This window comes from Bison bison, unplaced genomic scaffold (assembly GCF_000754665.1).
Source record: "Bison bison bison isolate TAMUID 2011002044 unplaced genomic scaffold, Bison_UMD1.0 scf7180017864381, whole genome shotgun sequence".
NCBI classification, from domain to species: Eukaryota; Metazoa; Chordata; class Mammalia; order Artiodactyla; family Bovidae; genus Bison; species Bison bison.
In genome coordinates, this window is record NW_011494953.1 from 1,582,853 (window position 1) to 1,603,300 (window position 20,448).

A 20,448-nucleotide genomic window follows, 5' to 3' on the forward strand; every position below is an offset into this window, starting at 1 on the left:
CTGTGAGACCTTATAAAAATCACATGGTCTCTCTCAGGCCTTAATATTTCCCTTTTCAAAGGTAGGGAGGCTCTGGGTACTGGAAACGTCTTGTTCTATGGAACCTGAGAGGCTTAGGAAGCAGGGGCTCTGATCCTTCCAGAAAGCAGGGAACCTTCCTGCCCTCACCTTTACCAACCTACCTCGTCACAGCAGACTCAGGCTCCAGAGGCCCCTGTTGAGGGGGCTACAACCTCTGCTTTTACATACCAGCAGGAATGGCTGGCAGGCTGCACAGATTAATAGATGAGAGATGCTGGGATAGGCAGCCAGGCTCCGATTGACTTTGGCCAGCCTAGGCAACATGCCACAACAAAATCCTCCTCCTGCTGCCACTTTTCCCCCCACTAATCCCTGAACTGTGGCCACCTTCCCCTCTGCTCCTGGGATAGGAAGGTGCTGCTGTTTCTGGATGCTGCAAGAAGCTAATGATTTCTTTCCTGCAGGGTGACTGGGGCCACGTAGAGCATCTGTGACCACAATAAAGAGGTTGGAGATGAAAGGGGGGTGATTAGGCAGAACTCTAATGGCACAGTGGTGTGGTAATTGAGCCAAGTCATGGCTGGGGCACACAAAAGGGTGGGAGGCTGCTGGGGCAAAGATGCTGAGCCAAGAGAGAGACAGAGCTTGTCTAGGCTAATCCCGCTGCAGGGGAAGAATTTTTTTACATTTTTATTGGAGTACAGTTGATTTATAATGCTGTGTTAGTTTCAGGTGTACAGCATAGTGAAAGGTTATACATATATTCACTCTTTTCTGGATTTTTTTCCCCCACAGAGGTCATTACAGAGTACTGAGCAGAGTTCCCTATGCTCTACAGTAGGTCTTTATCAGTAACCTATCTGATATATAGTAGCGTGTATATGTCAATCCATATCTCTGTGGGAAGAATTAATGATGATGAAATGTTGCTCCTCTCCCAACCCTGGCCCCCAGCTCTGCCATAACCTCTCCTTAGAATCCTTTTTTATTGTTAATGGGTCTATCCTCCTTACTGAACATTTGTCAAGATGATGAATGAATGAATCAGTCAACGAAGAAAATTCAAACTTGGTCTCTAACCCCTCCATCTTTCCTTCATTGTTTCCTAACTATGTTAAGAATTTGTTAGGCGGACATGACAGGTAGGTATATTATTCAAGTGTCAACTGCCCTTACTTTGGGGACTAAGTAATAAATCACAGTGGATTGGGGACAGCATCCCTCCCAACTTCCAAATAATCTCCACCAAAGAAAGCCCTAGGTCATCCCCTAGTGACTTCTAATACTCTCTCTGTGCTCTGCTGGCAAAAGTCTCATAAGGATTCCCCCCTTTACTGAAGCCTTTGCAATAACTTCCTTCAACCACCTGCTTTTCTCTTCGCGCTGATCCAGCACCCTACTGCTCCCGACAGCTGCAGGAATGGGACTCAGGCAAGAGTTTCTTGGAGACAGTGGGAAATCTGCCCCTGTAGGGAGCTTTAGGATTGGTACCTGCCAAGGATGACCTGGGCATTGAACACATGTGGCAGACATAAGGCAAGATGACCTCTGGAGGCCTGATGAGTCTGACTCTCACGCAATACTGCTTTCAGATTCCCTACTCCAGAGCTCCCCATGCACACGCTGCCCAGTGTCACAGAGGCACTCATCTACTGAGGAGAGCTGTGCTCCTGGGCTGTGCCTCAGACTGACCCCACCTTCCCAGCTGGAAACCATAGTATCTAGCTATTTCTAAGGAAACTAAAACTGTTCTTCTGTTATTTCCCTGTGTAAGTCCTTTGTCATTTCCAGACCTTCTGAATTTATCAGAGCCTACCCCTGTGGGCTTCCAAACCCATCTACCTGCTCCATGCTCTGTAAGGAGCTATAATTTTCACAAAATATTCTCTTCACCCCAAAGAGTCAAACCACAAACAAGCTCTAAATCCCAAATCAGAACTCCCCATGGAGCACAGACCTGTAGAGGGGGAAAGTCATCCATTCAGCCACACGTTGGGGTCTAGCACTGTGGCAGGGCACATGGGAGGCATCGGAGGAAGGGAACCCAAGGTCTCTGCCCTCAGAAATTCATTATCTAATTCAGAGAGAAGAACTACACATGGGAAACAGCAGAACATGCTAAAAGAGAATGATGAATTAGGGTTCAACTGTATGTTTCAAAATCCTTCTCTACCTGGTGCACAGGAGCCAGAGAAAGGCATCCAGTCTCATACTTAAACAACACCGCTCTTGTGATGGCAAAGCAGACTTTGTGGGAGACACACAGAGGGATTACCGGGCCATCTTGTCCCTCATAGAGCTCAAAGTCTAATGATATAACAGACAGGGCAAACTATATCTACAGAATACCAAAGAGAACCCTGAAGACACCCTGAAAGGGCAACAATGTTGGGGGAGGGGACAGAGAAGAGAGTGCTGATGAGGAAGACTTGGAAATTTTTTTATAAAAAAGGTAAGTATTTAAATGTGTTTAAAATAGGCAACACTTTGATAGATAGGAACAGGGAGCAGTGTGAATAAAGACAGACAAAGGGAAAGTGCAGGATTTAGTGAGAGAACATCAAAAGTCCCTTGTGGTTAGAAAGAAGTCAGACTATGTGAAACCACAGAGATCTGCTTGCCATGGAGGGCCTCCAAGAGCATGTTAGCAATCTTGGATTTGATTCTGATGGAAAAATCATAACCATTTATTCTTTTGAAAAACTGTAAGCCTTCTTGAGAACAGAAAATCACTCTAGGGATCATGTTGAAAAATAAGTTAGAAAGGGAGACTGAAGGCAAGAAGATGTGTTGATAGCTACACAACAGTCCTAGCAAACAGTAACGAGCTCCTCCCCTGAGCAGCGGCAGGAATGGAGGGGAGGCAGAGAGAGACAGGGAGTTGGGACAGATCTGAGACTGCAAAGAGACCTGAGGGAGCAGTCTTGCAGAGGTGGGAAGATATCCAGTTCACCCACTCACAGCTTCCAACCTCCCCACCTCTTTGTGTATAAATAATGAGTCACCAAATGGAAACGTCTTTTCCAAGTTCATAGCAAAAGTGAGTATGGGGTGCTGATGAGAACCCTGGGCCTCCAATTCTCAGTCCAAGGGCTCACTGAGGCACCAAGGTGAGGGAACAGAAAAAGCTACAGGGAAAATTATTATTATGATTAGTGACATGTCAGACTGAGAAAGACAATTACTATATGTTATCAAATATATGCAAAGTCTTAAAAAATTAAATCTGGAAGAGAGCTGACTGTTCTTCAAGGCAAAATAGGAAAATGCCTGAGTACTGATTTCTATATACACAGGTTCTCCAAACTCATCTCTTCCCATCCTGATGGAGTTGACTCAAGGGGTGGAAGGGAAGGGGTGGGGAACTGAAAACACTGAGGGGACCCCAAAGAAACTGCTAGTAATGCCTAAAGTATGATTGACACGTCACAGAAAATATGTTTACCTACCTTCCCCACCCCATTTCCTCCACTCCCACTTTACCTCAACACATTCATTTAACACATTCATTCTTTTGGTTAACAAATCTTTATCAGGCATGTACTACTGTGGGTTCTTTGGTGGCTGCTGGGTTGCAAGGTTGCACAAGACACCTGGGAGTTGCAGAGCCTTAGCAGTTAACTTGAATCACTTGCCTCTGCCTAGGTGTACCTCAGCCAAGCTGGCTTATCCTGTTGGCATCTTCAAGCCAAGACCTTTAAATCAACAATCTCTCTCTAGAAAGTTTTGTAAAAACAACTCAAAATGGTTTGATAGTTCCTCAAAAAGTTAAACACACAGTTATCATATGACCCTGCAAACCCACCTTAAGATGCACACCCAAAAGAACTGAAAACACATGTCCACACAAACACTTTTACACAAAATGTTCACAGCAGCATTATTTATAATTGTCAAAGGGAAGAAACAACCTAGATGCCTATCAACAGATGGATGGATAAACAAAATGCAGACTATCCATACAGTGGAACATTAGCCTTAAAAAGGAATGAAGTGCTAATTCATGTTCCAACATGGATGATACTTGAAAACATGCTAAGTGAAAGAAGCCAGTTATAAAAAGCCACATATTGTATGATTCCATTAATATGAAATTTCCAGAACAGACAAATCTGTAGAGATAGAAAGTAGATCAATGGTTGTCATGATATGGAAGACGGCAAAACAGGGAATGACTACTAATGGACACAGTTTCCTTAGAAGTAATGAAAATATTCTAAAACTAGATTTTAGTGATGGTCGCATAGTACTAAAAAACATTGAGCTATACACTTTAAATAGGTAAGTTGTATGGTGTGTGAATTGAATTACATCCTAATAAAGCTCTTCAATGAAGGGGGAAGAAAAAAAACCCTTAGAAACCTGACCTAAATGATCCAAATTCTGCCACATGTGGCCAACTTTGAAGACATCTGTTTTGGCCTGTGGCATTATTAAACATGACCTAGGAAGTAACTAAAATGCCATGGGTTGTGCTCAGCAATGGCTTCTGACACTTTCTAGCTCATTTCATTGGGGGAAAATATGACCTGAGACATTGAATGATGGGATCTTATATCCAAAAACAAATACTATAGTAAAAGAGAAGGCTAGGCTACTAGCTAGCGATGTGGGAGCCCAGCTCTAGACTAAATCCTGTGCATTAGACCCCCAGGAACCCTAGACCTCCTTCCTTTGACTCATAACACATTTTCTGACGGTGGAAATATTGCTGAGGCTGCTGCTGCTAAGTTGCTTCAGTCATGTCCGACTCTGTGTGACCCCATAGACAGCAGCCCACCAGGCTTCCCCGTCCCCGGGATTCTCCAGGCAAGAACACTGAAGTGAGTTGACATTTCCTTCTCTAATGCATGAAAAAATGAAAAGTGAAAGTGAAGTTGCTCAGTTGTGTCTGACTCCTAGTGACCCCATGGACTGCAGCCTACCAGGCTCCTCCGTCCATGGGATTTTCCAGGCGAGAGTACTGGAGTGGGGTGCCATTGCCTTCTCCTCACTAGCTGAGGCTAGTGTTATCTTAAAAAACCACTGACTCTCACAGATGTCACTAATAGGGGAAATGGCCTGTAATTAACAGAAGGGTAATTCATCTGCCAGGAAAGATTTTTAAATGAGAACTTATTTATACAGATGATAATAAATGACCTTTCAATATCAAGAAATCTCAAAGAGTTTTATGTCTATTAATTAGTCCCTCTCCTCTCCGTGGGGAGGTATTCATTTGCCCCATCTGCAGTTTATCTACTGGCTTAATGCCAAAGGGCTAAGCAGGAATGGAGGGGCCTTCCTTTGTAATATGAACAGTCATCCTCCACATCCTGTAGATTTCATCTCATTAAATATGCACCCAACATCTCAGCAGAAGGAAAAAGGAAGTCTAAGAGTTCCATGATAATTATCCTTAATGATTTGATTAAAATAGGACAAGGAGACTCCCTGAAAAACTCTATTAGCTCAAAATAGTACCTGACACACCCACAGGGCACTTCTGCATCCCAAAGAAATGGAAACGAAAGGCTTCCAATAGGGTCACAAGCTGTAGGAAAGGGGCAACTGGAGAAACTTCTTCCATCCCATTCCGTCTATTATAAAGGCAGAAGGATACTTTTTCTGTGTAATATAAGTGTCCATCTTGTCTCCCCCAATAGATTACAAGCTCCTGCAGTGCAGTATGATTTAGGAACTGGAGAAGCATAGGAAAATAAATATTTGACTGGTTAAGCATCAGGAGGTTCCCCTTTCAAGGCTGGATTCCTTCATAGCATGTCATTAAGAAGTTACTTTGTTCTTACCCACTTCAGCTTTTGTGGAAAGCTATGTCTCTCTTTGGAGAGTAGACAAAGTCCTGTTCCAATGGAAACATTGTTACACAGAGATTGCCAAGAAGGGCTTCCGAAGCAAGAAGAAACTGCATGACCTTAAGCAAATTATTTATCCCTCTCTGAATCTCAGCTGTCTTTTTTGAAAACTGATAATAATCCCTGCCTCATGGAGTTGTTGTAGAATTAAACAAGACATCATATACGAAATGCTTAACATAGAACCTAGCACAATAAATTGCAGTTTAAATTTATTAGTTCTCTGCTTGTCTTGAAATTCAAATAGTTCTCTGCTTGTCTTGCCTTTGAGACAATATGTCAACATTCCAACATGAATTTAAATAAAAGAAGCAAAACATATTAAAAAACAATTAATAAAAACAGCATTGTTCCTCATGCAATTTACAACACTAAGTAACAGAACACCATAATTGTCCTCTGGTTTTCCACAGAGGAAAACTGAGGAACACAAAGTTCTTAGCCCTTTATCAAATTCATGAACAGAGTAAAGTTAAAATAAAACCTCTGAAAGAAAAGTGAAAGTGAAGTCGCTCAGTCGTGTCTGACTCTTTGAGGCCCTACCAGGCTCCTCTGTCCATGGGATTTTCCAGGCAATAGTACTGGAGTGGATTGCCATAACCTCTGAAGACCCTACTAATCCTAAAACTGCAATCACAGCATCTTAGAATGCTAATGCCACAAAAAAAGTTTAGAGATCAGTCCAACACTCTCCTCTAGTAGACAAAGAAACTCAAGACCAAGAGATTAAGTGATTTGCCCCAAATGACTCAGTCTGTTCCATGATTTCTTCAAATATGTGCTATTTCTAGCCCCTGAATTCTTCTTTTTTCCCTCTAATTAACCTCTCTCAATACTCTTATCAATGACAGGAGCAATTTTACTGCAGAGAAGGAGCCTGTGTTTCCCATCCTTCAGTGAGATTGAAAGTTCACTTAAGGACAAAGACTGTGTCTTTTATCTCAATGCCTACAAAATGGCCCTCCATATTCTCACAAATCTCCCCACTGATTAAGTGATTGAGCAACATAAACAGTTCTCTGCTTGTCTTATAGGAACTTCCTAAGTGTTAAGTGCGTGCAGGCATAGCAGATCCTACTGTTAAGAACATAATCTTTCTCTCGACTACAACATCAGACTACAACATCAGGCAGAGAACTCTTTATCTAACCCGAAGAAACAGTTCCTAGGGAGCCCTGGAAGACGCCAACAGAGAGGAGCCTCTTTCTGTCACAGTAGCTGTTGTCTTTAGCCCCTATTCACTTCACTTCTACTCCCTTTACTTATCTCCGGGGTCACCAAAACTTCTCTAGGTTTTTGGTTCTAATAGACGTATTAGAAGAGACATAACTCATAAGTTGAGACACAAAAGCAGAAGGAGAATATTTACATGACCCAGTTCTCAATATTAAAGTAGTGACCAGCTCTGCAAGAACTCCAACAGCAGAGGGTGCAGGAATGACAGTGAAGGAGCGGAATCTTCCACCCTGCTCAGCCCACTTCAGAAGTCACATTTCTATAGTACCCCCCGGTTCTCCCAGTTACACAGGCTTGAAGATTTGGAGCTCCCTGAGTTCTCCACCTTCCCTGCCCTTATCTAATGTCCCCAAATCCCATCTTTCCTTCTATCATTTGCTGTTGCTGTTGTCATTGTTCAGTTGCCCAGTCACGTCTGACTCTTCGCAACCCCATGGACTGCAGCATGCCAGGCCTCTCTGACCCTCACCATCTCCTGGAGTTTGCCCAAGTTCATGTCCAGTGCATCAGTGATGCCATCCAGCCATCTCATCCTCTAATGTCCTGTTCTCCTTCTTCTACCCTCTTCTCCTATCATCTGCTACCTCCCTATCATTTTGAACCTCTGCATCCAGGTCAAAGCCCTTATCACTTCCCACATGGTTCATACAATAAACTCCTACTGGTCTCCCTTCTTGGACATTCCTCTTTCCAATCCATCCTGGACAGCACAGTCTAGAGGGAGACAGCCGGCAACCCCATCACAGTCAGGTTAACTGACCACCTTCCCTCAAACAATGTTTTGATCATGTCACTTTCTTAACTAAAATGTTCCCTGCTCCCCATTTCTCATCAAAATAAACCTGAAAGCAGGCTCCAAAGCTGCCTCAGAGAACGTGTAAGAAAGCATATAGACTGAGTGACTTTGCCATTGAGCTGGGTAAGGGAATGAGGATTCCAGGCCTGGCTTTAGCCAAAGCCCTGTGAGACCCTTGGCAAAGTCACTCAGTCTATCTGGATCTCAGTTTCCTCATCTGTAAAACTAGGAGGCTAAGACTATATTTCCTTTCAGATCCAAAATTCTGTAATTCTACTCTTCTGTATACCCTCTGCTCTAGCCAGACTCACCAACTCACTCTAACCCAAACACACCCTATGAATTCTCACCTTTGTACCTTTGGTCTTTCCCTTCTCCCACCAGGATGTCTCCATTTTCTCATGCCCACCTGAATCTTCAAGGAACAACATAAACCCCCACCTTCTAAGGAAAGCCTAGGCCCAGCCCATGACAATTCCATATGCTCCCGGGGTTGCTAACACTCAGCACTTCTCCTGTCTTGCTACTTGTGCTCAAAATCCTTCCATATGTGAAGGTACTTTACTAGAACTGGACCAAAATATCTCTGTTCTTTTGTGATTCCTTTTCAGAATCCTGAGCACACAGTGAATAATAGCAAGTGTCATCACTGAAAACTGATTGATGTACAGATACCTAAGAAAAAGTCCAACCATGGATCTATATGTAAGACAAATTAGAAAGGAGAGGTAAATCTAAATTTCTTTTTTACACAAGATTTTCAAATGCCTCCATAATTCAATAGTTCATTTACCCCATAAATATTTACTAAGAATCTCCTGTTTTGAGACATTGCTGGCATGTCACAGGTGCAGAGATGGAGAACAGAGACTCAGGTCTCTGACAAGTGGCTCTATTCACAGATACCATGAACTTCCACATTGTCCTTCAATTCTAACTTTTTAGCAAGAACTTAAAAGTATCCAGTGGCAGCAGCTCCACCATCATCACACCCCTCCATTCCAAAATTGGTCATATATCTAATTCTCCCTCTAGCCTCCAGAGCTGTTAAATGAAAAAATTTAAAAAGGGACTACCCTGGTGGTCCAGTGGTTAAGAAGCCACCTGCCGGTGCATGGGCACAGACTTGATCCCTGGTCAGGAAGATCCCACATGTTGCAGAGCAACTAAGCCCATGTACCACAACTACTGAAGCCCAAGCACCCAGAGCCCATGGCGCCACAAGAGAAGACACCACAGTGAGAAGCCAGGGCACAGTAACAAAGAGAAGCCCCCACGCACAGCAACTAGAGAAAGCCTACACACAGCAATGAAGACCCAGCACAGTCTAAAATAGATAAATAATTAAAAAAAACAGAAATGTAAAAAATATTAAAAATAGATCAATAGATTAAAATACGCATATCCACTTCCACTGGGCTTCCCAGGTGGCACAGTGGTAAAGAATCTGCCTGCCAATGCAGGAGACATGGGCTCAATCCTTGGGTCAAGATGATACCCTGGAGAAGGAGGATGATATTGTCTCCTACGTTCTTGCCTGGAAAATGCCATGGATAGAGGAGCCTGGCAGCTACAGTCCATGGGGTTGAAAAGAGTCAAACATGACCGAGCACGCACACACACACACACACACACACACCAACATTAGCAAAACAACCCGAAACAAATCTCTTCCAATAATTATGTCCTGGCTCTCCACCTAGACTCTCTAGTCTCTGCTTTGACAGATTTTTGTGCCGTGACCTGATTAGTATCCTTCTTTGGTATGATTGCCTGTTGCCTTCCATTAGTCTCGATAAATGACACATGCTAAGGATGTATTTGGCCCATGCCTCTGTCTTTTGGGACCCCTGCTGCAGGCATGATTGGAGAAGTAAATGGCAACCCACTCCAGCGTTCTTGCCTGGAGAATCCCGGGGACAGGGGAGCCTGGTGGGCTGCCATCTACAGGGTCGCACAGAGTCGGACACGACTGAAGCAACTTAGCAGCAGCAGCAGCAGCTGCATGCATGCCTACACATACACTCCCCTAATTAATGGGGCCAAGACTTGAACAGTGTCACCTATTGTGATGCCAGCAGGTTCATGAGTAAATGGGGGAAGTAAATAAATCAAACGGTTTGCAGAGGGAGAGGTCAAGCTGGGCTGGGCCCAGAGTGATTCAGGTTCTGCCACAGAATGGGTGTCTCCTGGGATGGTCTAGGAGGACAATTAAAACCCCTATAAATAGGATGGGTTTGCAGGTGTCCAGTATCCTCTCCGGCTTCTGAATCCTCTGTTGATACCTCCTCAAGCAGGTAAGACATGCATGGGGAAGCAACAGCAGAATCCAAGAGCCTCTTGGTAGGGGCTGTGATGTGCTGGGCTGGGGAGGTACCCTGTGGCCGTGGGTACCTTCCTGCTTCCTTTTTTGCCTCTATCTGAGAATATGATAGCTCACGGGGATGGCAGGAGGGATGTACTTCTGAGTCCGTAAAATATACATGCCATTGTTTCTGTGTGTCCTAGGCATCCCAAAATAAAGGACTAGAACTCTTGATGGATAAATTAGTCGCCCATAGTGGAGCATTTCCCTTTTGTGCAAGTTAGGCCAGACCCAAGAGTTTAGGGCTCATTAGGGCCAAGGCCCCAGACCATGGGACCACAATAATATTCAAGTCTCACTGCAATGAACTGCCATAAGGGACTCTGCTTGTGTCCTGCACTTCATCATTTGTCACTTATCCCTAGAGGCATCAGTGGCATGCTTTTGGAAATCTAGTGTGCTTTGCAGTTAGGACTTCAGTCTAGAGGCCTGCAAACTCAGTAACTAGAATTTTTACATCATAGAAGAAATATTGTTGAGATGGAGGCTCCAAAAGACTCCAGCCTCCCAACATGGCTATGTAAACCTATCTGACTGTACGTATTTCTTCTCATCTATGCAGTTAATTTAGCTTGCTATTTTTATCTAGAACAGTTTTTGTATCCACTTATTCTACTTGCAATATATTTATAATATTCCAACATGACTATCCAGGCCAGAAGCACTTGCTGGAATTTAGTCTCTCAGAAAGCTTCCTTGGCAAATGGCAAGAGACCTCTAGCCTTCTTCCCCACCTAAGTGAAACTCATTAGAAGACTGAGGCCTATTCAGAAGAATCTATTGAGTGCCCTCTTCAGTGTGCTGGTCTTTGGTAGAAAATTGTGCCTTATCATACTGGCTTCTGGCCCTACCTCTACGGCCTTCCTGATCTCCCTTCTTTTTCGTTCTAATATGAGTGTTTCAATCAAGCAAGTCCCATGTGAAGTAGAAGACAGAGCATACAAAATCCCTATAACATTTTGTATTCTAGGATATCGTCTCTTTTTATAGCAGGGGACACATAGTTTTCACCTTTATTCCATTGAACACATGATATTTGGAGTCTGACTGTGGTCAAAGAGAGTGAAGAGTATAGCTAACAATGAGCTCTGTCATTTCTTAAACTTTTTTCTCTGACCAAAAGGGGCCACTTTTCCTCTGGAAATGCTGTCTCCTGGTCTTCATTGTAAATACAGACAATATAATGTTTCTTCTTTTAGGTTCCTTCATCTTTGCCAAAATGACCGAACTCCTGAACAGCATACTCACTGTGATTAGAGTGTTCCAGAAATATGCCAAAGAGAATGGGGACTCCACCTCACTATGCAAGGAGGAGTTGAAGCAGCTGCTCTTGGCTGAGTTTGGAGACATCCTCCGGGTAAGATGCTCAGACTTTGAGCCCCATGGAGACAAGTGTGAATTACACTGACACCTGCCTTTAGAACGTTATGCTTTTTGTTTTATTTGTTCATGATCTACCCTGTAACTAAAAGAATTTCAGGCAGCTCCTTAGTAGTTCTCTTCCAGCACACACACACACACACACACCTCCTTGTATTTTAGTTCAAACAAGAGGGAGTACAGCTCAGGCTGGAAATCATTTCTCAGGAGAAAATCTGAGATTTGTATCTTGATTTCCATATTTAAGTGTTGTCCACACATCTCATTCATTCATTTGTTCAGTAAAGAGTCACTGAACATCTACTACATACCACCATTCTGGGCACTGGGGATACAAACATGAATAAAACCAGCTTCCCCTCCCTCCAGGATCTCACAGTGTGGTTAGAAAAACCAGATGAACAAACAATACAACATAGCATGGGGTGGAATGGGATAGCTTCCTCAAATGATTCAAAGTAATTATTAATGAAGCTGATTTTAAATAAGTGTATCTATCCCTATTGTTATGCTCCCATTGGTCCAGCAAGGGATGAGATTCTGAGAACCAGCTTATCAAAGACTAGAACCAAGCATAGGCCACTTTAGATTAGTGGTGTCTCAATCAAAGGTTTATGCAGGACTAAATGGACTGGGGCACAGATACTGACACTATCCATAGGAGAACATCTGATTTTTTTGCTTGTTTTACCTTTGCACAGAGACCAAACGACCCAGAGACTGTGGAAACCATCTTGAGCCTCTTGGATAGAAACAGAAATGAGCATGTTGATTTTCATGAATATCTCCTGATGGTGTTCCAGTTGGCCCAAGCCTGCTATCATAGGCTGGATAATGAATCATATGGAGATAGAACCTCTCAGCAAGAAAGGAAGCAGGAGGGAACACAAGGCCATACATTTCCAACAAATACAGGCAGACAACACAGGAAGAGACACGAGGGAGAAAGGCAGGATTCCTGCCACAGTCAGTCTGAGAAACAAAGCCAGGATACCCACCAAGATCAATCTGAGAGACAAGACAGGGACTCTCGCTACGGTCAGTCAGAGAGACTAGACAGGGACTCTCACTACAGTCAGTCTGAGGGACAAGACAGGGACTCCCACTATGGTCAGACTGAGAGACAGGGTCAGGACTCCAGCTCTGGTCAAAGACTGAGTAATAAATCTGGCAGTGGCAATCCTGAAAGACAAGGCTATGTCTTTGCCCTAAATCAGTATGAGAAACAACTTCAAGATTCTCATTGTGGACAATCTGATAGGCTTGGACAACAGTCAAGCTATGGCCAGTCTGGAAGACTTAGAGAGGATCCTCAGTATAGCCACACAAACCAACAGGAATCGGGCTCTTATAATGAACAGTCTGGAAGGCTGGGTCAAGAATCAGGCTATGGTCAGAGAAATAGGCAAGAATTGGAGTCCCACTATGGCCAGACAGACAGACAAGGTCTGAGCACTCACTATAGCCAGACAAGGCCAGACAGACAAGGCCAGAGTTACCATTATGGTCAGACAGACAGACAAGGCCAGAGCTCTCACTATGGTCAGACAGACAGACAAGGTCTGAGCGCTCACTATGGTCAGACAGACAGACAAGGCCTGAGCTCTCACTATGGTCAGACAGACAGACAAGGCCTGAGCTCTCACTATGGGCAGACGGACAGACAAGGCCAAAGATCTCACTATGATCAGACAGACAGACAAGGCCTGAGCTCTCAGTATGGTCAGATGGATAGACAAGGCCTGAGCTCTCACTACGGGCAGACAGACAGACAAGGCCTGAGCTCTCAATATGGTCGAACGGACAGACAAGGCCAAAGATCTCACTATGATCAGACAGACAGACAAGGTCTGAGCTCTCAGTATGGTCAGACAGACAGACAAGGCCAGAGTTCCCACTATGATGAGACAGACGGACAAGGCCTGAGCTCTCACTATGGTCAGACAGACAGACAAGGCCTGAGCTCTCAGTATGGTCAGACAGACAGACAAGGCCAGAGTTCCCACTATGATGAGACAGACAGACAAGACCTGAGCTCTCACTATGGTCAGACAGACAGACAAGGTCTGAGCTCTCAGTATGGTCAGACAGACAGGCAAGGCCAGAGTTCCCACTATGATGAGACAGACAGACAAGACCTGAGCTCTCACTATGGTCAGACAGACAGACAAGGTCTGAGCTCTCAGTATGGTCAGACAGACAGGCAAGGCCAGAGTTCCCACTATGATGAGACAGACAGACAAGACCTGAGCTCTCACTATGGTCAGACAGACAGACAAGGTCTGAGCTCTCAGTATGGTCAGACAGACAGGCAAGGCCAGAGTTCCCACTATGATGAGACAGACAGACAAGACCTGAGCTCTCACTATGGTCAGACAGACAGACAAGGCCTGAGCTCTCACTATGGTCAGACAGACAGACAAGGTCTGAGCTCTCAGTATGGGCAGACAGATAGACAAGGCCTGAGCTCTCAGTATGGGCAGACAGACAGACAAGGTCTGAGCTCTCAGTATGGGCAGACAGATAGACAAGGCCTGAGCTCTCACTATGGTCAGACAGACAGGCAAGGCCAGAGTTCCCACTATGATGAGACAGACAGGCATGGCCTGAGCACTCGATATAGTCAGACAGACAGACAAGGTGTGAACTCTCAATACGGTCAGTCAGAGACTGGGGAAACTAGGCAAAATAGGTGCTTCCAAGGGAACGAGGGAGCAAGCAGAGACTCACATGTTGAGCAATCAGGAAGGCCAGGAAGACCAAGTCAATATACTCAAGGACAGGAAGTAAACCGAAATCAGGGACAGAGATTCCAGACTAGGGAAGGGCAGCAGAACAGTCGCCAGGCATGGGAGTCTGAAGAGGACAGCCAACACAAACTAGTAGCACAAATTCAGCAAGAAAGGCCACCCTGTCACAGAGGGAGTGACTGGCAATCACACAGTGGTGAGCAGGGCCACAGACAGGTCCAGACCAGGCAGAGTCATGGTGAGAAGCAGAGCCACCAGGCAGAGGAAGAGCAGGACCACCAAAGCTGCGGTAGACACAGTCATGAGGGTCAGGAAACTCCACGTGAGACATGGGACAGGGAAACCCGTGAAGATAAGCAGACCCCTCAGAGACGAGACAGGCAGACTCATGAGGATCAGCAGACCGGTCAGAGACAAGACAGGCAAACCCATGAAGATGAGCAGACCCGTCAGAGACGAGACAGGCAAACCCACGAAGATGAGCAGACCCGTCAGAGACGAGACAGGCAGACCCACGAAGATGAGCAGACCCGTCAGAGACGAGACAGGCAGACCCACGAAGATGAGCAGACCCGTCAGAGACGAGACAGGCAGACCCACGAAGATGAGCAGACCCGTCAGAGACGAGACAGGCAGACCCACGAAGATGAGCAGACCCGTCAGAGACGAGACAGGCAGACCCACGAAGATGAGCAGACCCGTCAGAGACGAGACAGGCAGACCCACGAAGATGAGCAGACCCGTCAGAGACGAGACAGGCAGACCCACGAAGATGAGCAGACCCGTCAGAGACGAGACAGGCAGACCCACGAAGATGAGCAGACCCGTCAGAGACGAGACAGGCAGACCCACAAAGATGAGCAGACCCATCAGAGACAAGACAGGCCGACTCGTGAGGATCAGCAGACCGGTCAGAGACGAGACAGGCAAACACGTGAAGATGAGCAGACCCGTCAGCGACAAGACAGGCAAACCCATGAAGATGAGCAGACCCACGAAGATGAGCAGACCCGTCAGAGACAAGACAGGCAAACCCATGAAGATGAGCAGACCCGTCAGAGACGAGACAGGCAAACCCATGAAGAGGATCAAAACCGTCGACAACAACAGGATTGGCAAACCCATAAGGATAAAGAGAGGTATCAAGAGTCCCAGTATCGACAATCCCATGAGACCCAGGAAGGATGTGCCAACAGAGAAAAATTTCATATGAATGAAGATGGCCAGAGTCCAAGTTCCCAAGGAAGATGCAGTGACCTGGCCTTCCATCCAACCCAGAATGCTGGGAGGCCTCAAAGAAGAGAACAGGGTGGAAGTCACCCTATCAAGGCAACTATTGCTCCCAATCCACTCTATGACTACGTACAAGAGCAGAAAGGGGTTTGGCACTAGGCTGTGCATTGCACCAAGAGCTAAAGCAACATGAAGCCAAGGAAGAAATCTACACATCAAGTTCATCCTTACTTCTGCTTAAGAGATTGAAAATGTGTATCTTCATTCTCTCCTCTACTCTATCTAACCACAAGGATGCTTTTAGGAACTAGAATTCACTTCTAGGGCATTTCAGTTCTTTGATCAGCAATTCCAGAATGCTCTGGTTGGGTAAAATCTGAGTGGTAAATTGGGTGAAATAATCAGATCCCAATTTTGATTAATTTGGGGATTTAAATCATTTCCTGGTTTGTTCTCTGTATAGGTGGGACATGATTGGATCATTGAAAGGTAAGAATTTCACTCAAAAGTTCAGAAACAGGAAAGGCATTCTAAAGATATACATTATAACCCGAGGAGAGGACACCAGAACTTACAGAGCTCTTGTGGCTAAACCATCAAGAATTGCAAGCCTCATAGCCTACACTAAAATGAAATACAGTGAGAGGCTGCTAGACATCCACAACACCCCCATGCCCATGTCTCTACCCCTCATCAGGACTGGCCACTGAGCTATCATGAGAGCTGATTGGACTGATTCCAGTTCGATGCCTTTTAGTTTCTGATCACATGAAACAGAAAACATGTCATCTGTTGGCAGATTCCAACAAGCCAACACTGTTGATCCCTAGCTCCTGGAGCCTGAAAACCTTTCATGAGAAAGTCTATGGAATTGTATTAAAATACCCAATAAATGATTGGTGAGCATCAACCTCAGTGACTCTTTTCTTTCTTCACTATGGGGCCATCCTATCTTCACTTGTAGGCATTTTCCAAGGATAAGAAATCATTTCTCCACTTTTAAGATCTCTTTGTTCTTTGAGCTCCTGAGCACTTAAAATAATAAGAATCAATATGAAACAAAGAACAAGGAGTCAAAAGGAACTTATCTAAACATCGTCTTCAGCTCCTTCCCCTGCAGAGGAGTCAAATTTGACTCCTTCCGCTCATTCAGCTCCATATTCAAGTGATCATTGTGTGTGTGTGCGCTTAGTTATTCAGTCATGTCTGACTCTGCGACCCCATGAACTGTAGGCCACCAAGCTCCTCTGTCCATGGGATTCTCCAGGCAAGAATACTGGAGTGGGTTGCCACTTCCTTCTCTAGGTGATCTTCCTGACCCAGGGATTGGACTCAGGTCTCCTGCATTGTAGGCAGATTCTTTACCATCTGAGCCATCAGGGAAGCCTGCAAGTGATCATTAAGTCTTGCCAACTCTACATCCACCACACCTCTTAAATCTCTTCCCACTTCTCCATCTCCACCACCTTAACCTCCCTTCTCTTCAGTGACCTGAGAATAAAGTTCATACCCCTTAGCATGGCACACAGGACCTCCACAATCTAACCCAAATGACCTACCCAGCCTAATCTCATGAAAGACTCCTCCAAGGAACATTTAATACTTTTTCTTAGTGTACCATAGACTTTCAATAAATCATATTTTTAATATACAATTCCACAGCCTGGAATACCTTCCCCCCTCTTTCAGTCTGGCAAAAACCTCAGCATCCTTTGTGTCCCAACTAAAATATCACATCTATGGGCAGCTTCCCTGGATACTCCAAGCATTCTTTCCCCTAAATTTTTACTCATTCCTGCGATATCATTTGTTACACTATAGTAATTCTCTCCCCTACCAAACTGGAAATAAGACCATATCTCACTCAAACTTGTACTACTTAGCACTTAGTGCCTCCACTGAAGTTTAGTGGCCCTCATCATTTGTTGAATAGATAGGCAGATGGAGAAAATTAGTCTGACTTCAGAATAAATTCAACTGAATATTTATTTGGGCTTTCCTATCTATTATGCAGTAATAGAAAAAGGAAATTAATGAGATCCTTATTCAGTAAGTGAATGGAAAAATAACCTCTTTGGATATTTTAATCAAAAGGGGATTTAGTGTCCAGAATTATATGGGTTGCATCATTGAAAAATAGGAAGCAACTTCTGGAACTATTGGGTTCAATACATCACCAGTGCCACAGTTAAGGAATGAGAAAGCTGGAATCCAGAAGTGGCCTCACATTGCTGCCAAAATTGCCTATCAACATCCATGACTCCATAACCGTATTTGCCAAGAGAAATAGCCCAAATCACAATATCTTCCAAATATCATGCAAAATCACCTAACTGATAAAATGTAATTCACATCTAGAACTCTAGCATAAGGGAGTCTAGGAAACACAGAAGTAGATAAGAATGGATACTGAGGACTATCAGATCATCTTCAGCATAGGAAGGATATAAAATCTCATAACAACAATTCCTTTCCTGGAGAACATTCCTATCTAATAGCAAGAAATATGTGTACAGAAAAAAAACCATTAAATAAGACAAAATGTCCTAAATACAAGAAAATTGCTGTCATGACACCAAGAAGGGAGTAGCTCTGCTTGAAAAGGTTTTAAAAGGCTGTATGGAAAGCATCTAAACTAGGGCCATGATCCTAGGAGAGAGGGGGATGAGAAAAGTCACAGCTTGTCCTGGGCCTTAAGCTCAATGGGGAGGCCCATATGCTGGCTACTATTTAAATGGCATAATTGTTCATAGGTAAGATGGGTCTTCTTCACAAATGTTCTCCACAACTTAGACTCGCCCCAGAAAGCTAAAGCAGAGGGTGGAGAATAAACCAGGGTGAGTGGTCTCAAAGTCTGGAAGCTACTCAGGGCTCATGGAGGCTCTCAGTGGGTGAGCCAGACAGTAAAGAATGGGAGCAATTAAGGCAACCAGGCTGGGAAACAGCACAATAAATATAATGAAGGAAAGCCCAGGAAAGTTTGATGAAGCAAAAGGTATACACATAGACACTAAAGAGAGTCAAAGCTGAAAGGGCAAAGTGAGCTAGATCATGGAGGACCTCAAAATCTACCATGAAGCCTTTCTATCTGGGATTTTTTCTTTCTGTTAATAGTAGGAGCCACAAAGTTTTCTTAGCAGAAAATGAGAGGAAAACTGGCAGGACAGATGTTTGAGATGGAGAGAAACAGCTAATATAAGGACGGAGTTAGGTGTAGGTCTCATAGTCAACAAAAGAGTCCAAACGCAGTTCTTGGGTACAATCTCAAAAACGACAGAATGATCTCTGTTCATTTCCAAGGCAAACCATTCAATATCACAGTAATCCAAGTGCATGCCTCAACCAGTAATACTGAAGACGCTGAAGTTGAACAATTCTATGAAGACCTACAAGACCTTTCAGAACCAACACCCAAAAGAGATGGCCTTTTCATTATAGGGGACTAGAATGCAAAAGTAGGAAGTCAAGAGATACCTGGAGTAACAGGCAAATTTGGCCTTGGAGTACAAAATGAAGCAGAGCAAAGGCTAATAAGAGTTTTGCCAAGGGAACGCACTTGTCATAGCAAACATCCACTTCCAACAACACAAGAGAAGACTCTACACATGGACATCACCAGATGGTCAATATCGAAATCAGACTGATTACATTCTTTGCAGCCAAAGATGGAGAAGCTCTATACAGTCAGCAAAAACAAAACCAGGGGCTGACTGTGGCTGAGATCATGAACTGAACTCCTTATTGCCAAATTCAGACTTAAACTGAAGAAAGTAGGGAAAACTACTGGACTATCCAGTTATGACCTAAATCAAATCTCTTACAACTATACACTGGAAGTGACAAATAGATTCAAGGGATTAGATCTGATAGACAGAGTGCCTGAAGAACTATGGATGGAGGTTCGTGACATTGTACAGGAGACAGGGATCAAGACCATCCCCAAGAAAAAGAAAGGCAAAAAGGCAAAATGGTTCTCTGAGGAGGCCTTACAAATAGCTACAAAAAGAAGAGAACTGAAAAGAAAAGGAGAAAAGGAAAGATATACCCATTTGAATACAAAGTTCCAAAGAATAGCAAGGAGACATAAGAAAGCCTTCTTCAGTGATCAATGCAAAGAAATAGAGGAAAACAACAGAATGAGAAAGACTAGAGATCTCTTCAAGAAAATTAGAGATACCAAGGGAACTTTTCATGCAAAGATGGGCACGATAAAGGACAGAAATGGTATGGACCTAACAGAAGCAGAAGATATTAAGAAGCGGTGGCAAACATACACAGAAGAACTATACAAAAAAGATCTTCACAACCCATATCATCACTATATGGGTTGTGATCACTCAGCTAGAGCCAGACATCCTGGAATGCGAAGTCAAGTGGGCCTTAGGAAGCATCACTATGAACAAAGCTAGTAGAGGTGATGGAATTCCAGTTGAGCTATTTCAAATCCTAAAAGATGGTGCTGTGAAAGTGCTGCACTCAATATGCCAACAAATTTGGAAAACTCAGCAGTGGCCACAGGACTGGAAAAGGTCAGTTTTCATTCCAATCCCAAAGAAAGACAATGCCAAAGAATGTTCAAACTACCACACAATTGCACTCATCTCACACACTAGTAAAGTAATGCTCAAAATTCTCCAAGCCAGGCTTCAACAGTATGTGAACCGAGAACTTCCAGACGCTCCAGCTGGATTTCAAAAAGGCAGAGGAACCAGATATCAAATTGCCAACATCCGTTGGATCATCAAAAAAGCAAGAGAGTTCCAGAAAAACATCTACTTCTGCTTTATTGACTATGCCAAAGCCTTTGACTGT

At 44.1% G+C, this 20,448-nt stretch overlaps 1 protein-coding gene across 1 annotated transcript in view; it reads left to right on the forward strand.

The window, feature by feature from the left end:
- Window positions 1-11,492: 11,492 nt before the first annotated feature.
- The window catches only part of LOC105001335 (trichohyalin-like), a 46,279-nt gene continuing 37,323 nt past the window's right edge, over window positions 11,493-20,448 (forward strand). Inside the window, exons 1-4 of the mRNA XM_010857549.1 lie at window positions 11,493-11,630; window positions 12,355-13,099; window positions 13,142-13,357; window positions 13,646-15,542. Coding sequence (XP_010855851.1) covers window positions 11,493-11,630; window positions 12,355-13,099; window positions 13,142-13,357; window positions 13,646-15,542 — 2,996 coding nt within the window. The remainder of the gene's footprint in view (window positions 11,631-12,354; window positions 13,100-13,141; window positions 13,358-13,645; window positions 15,543-20,448) is intronic.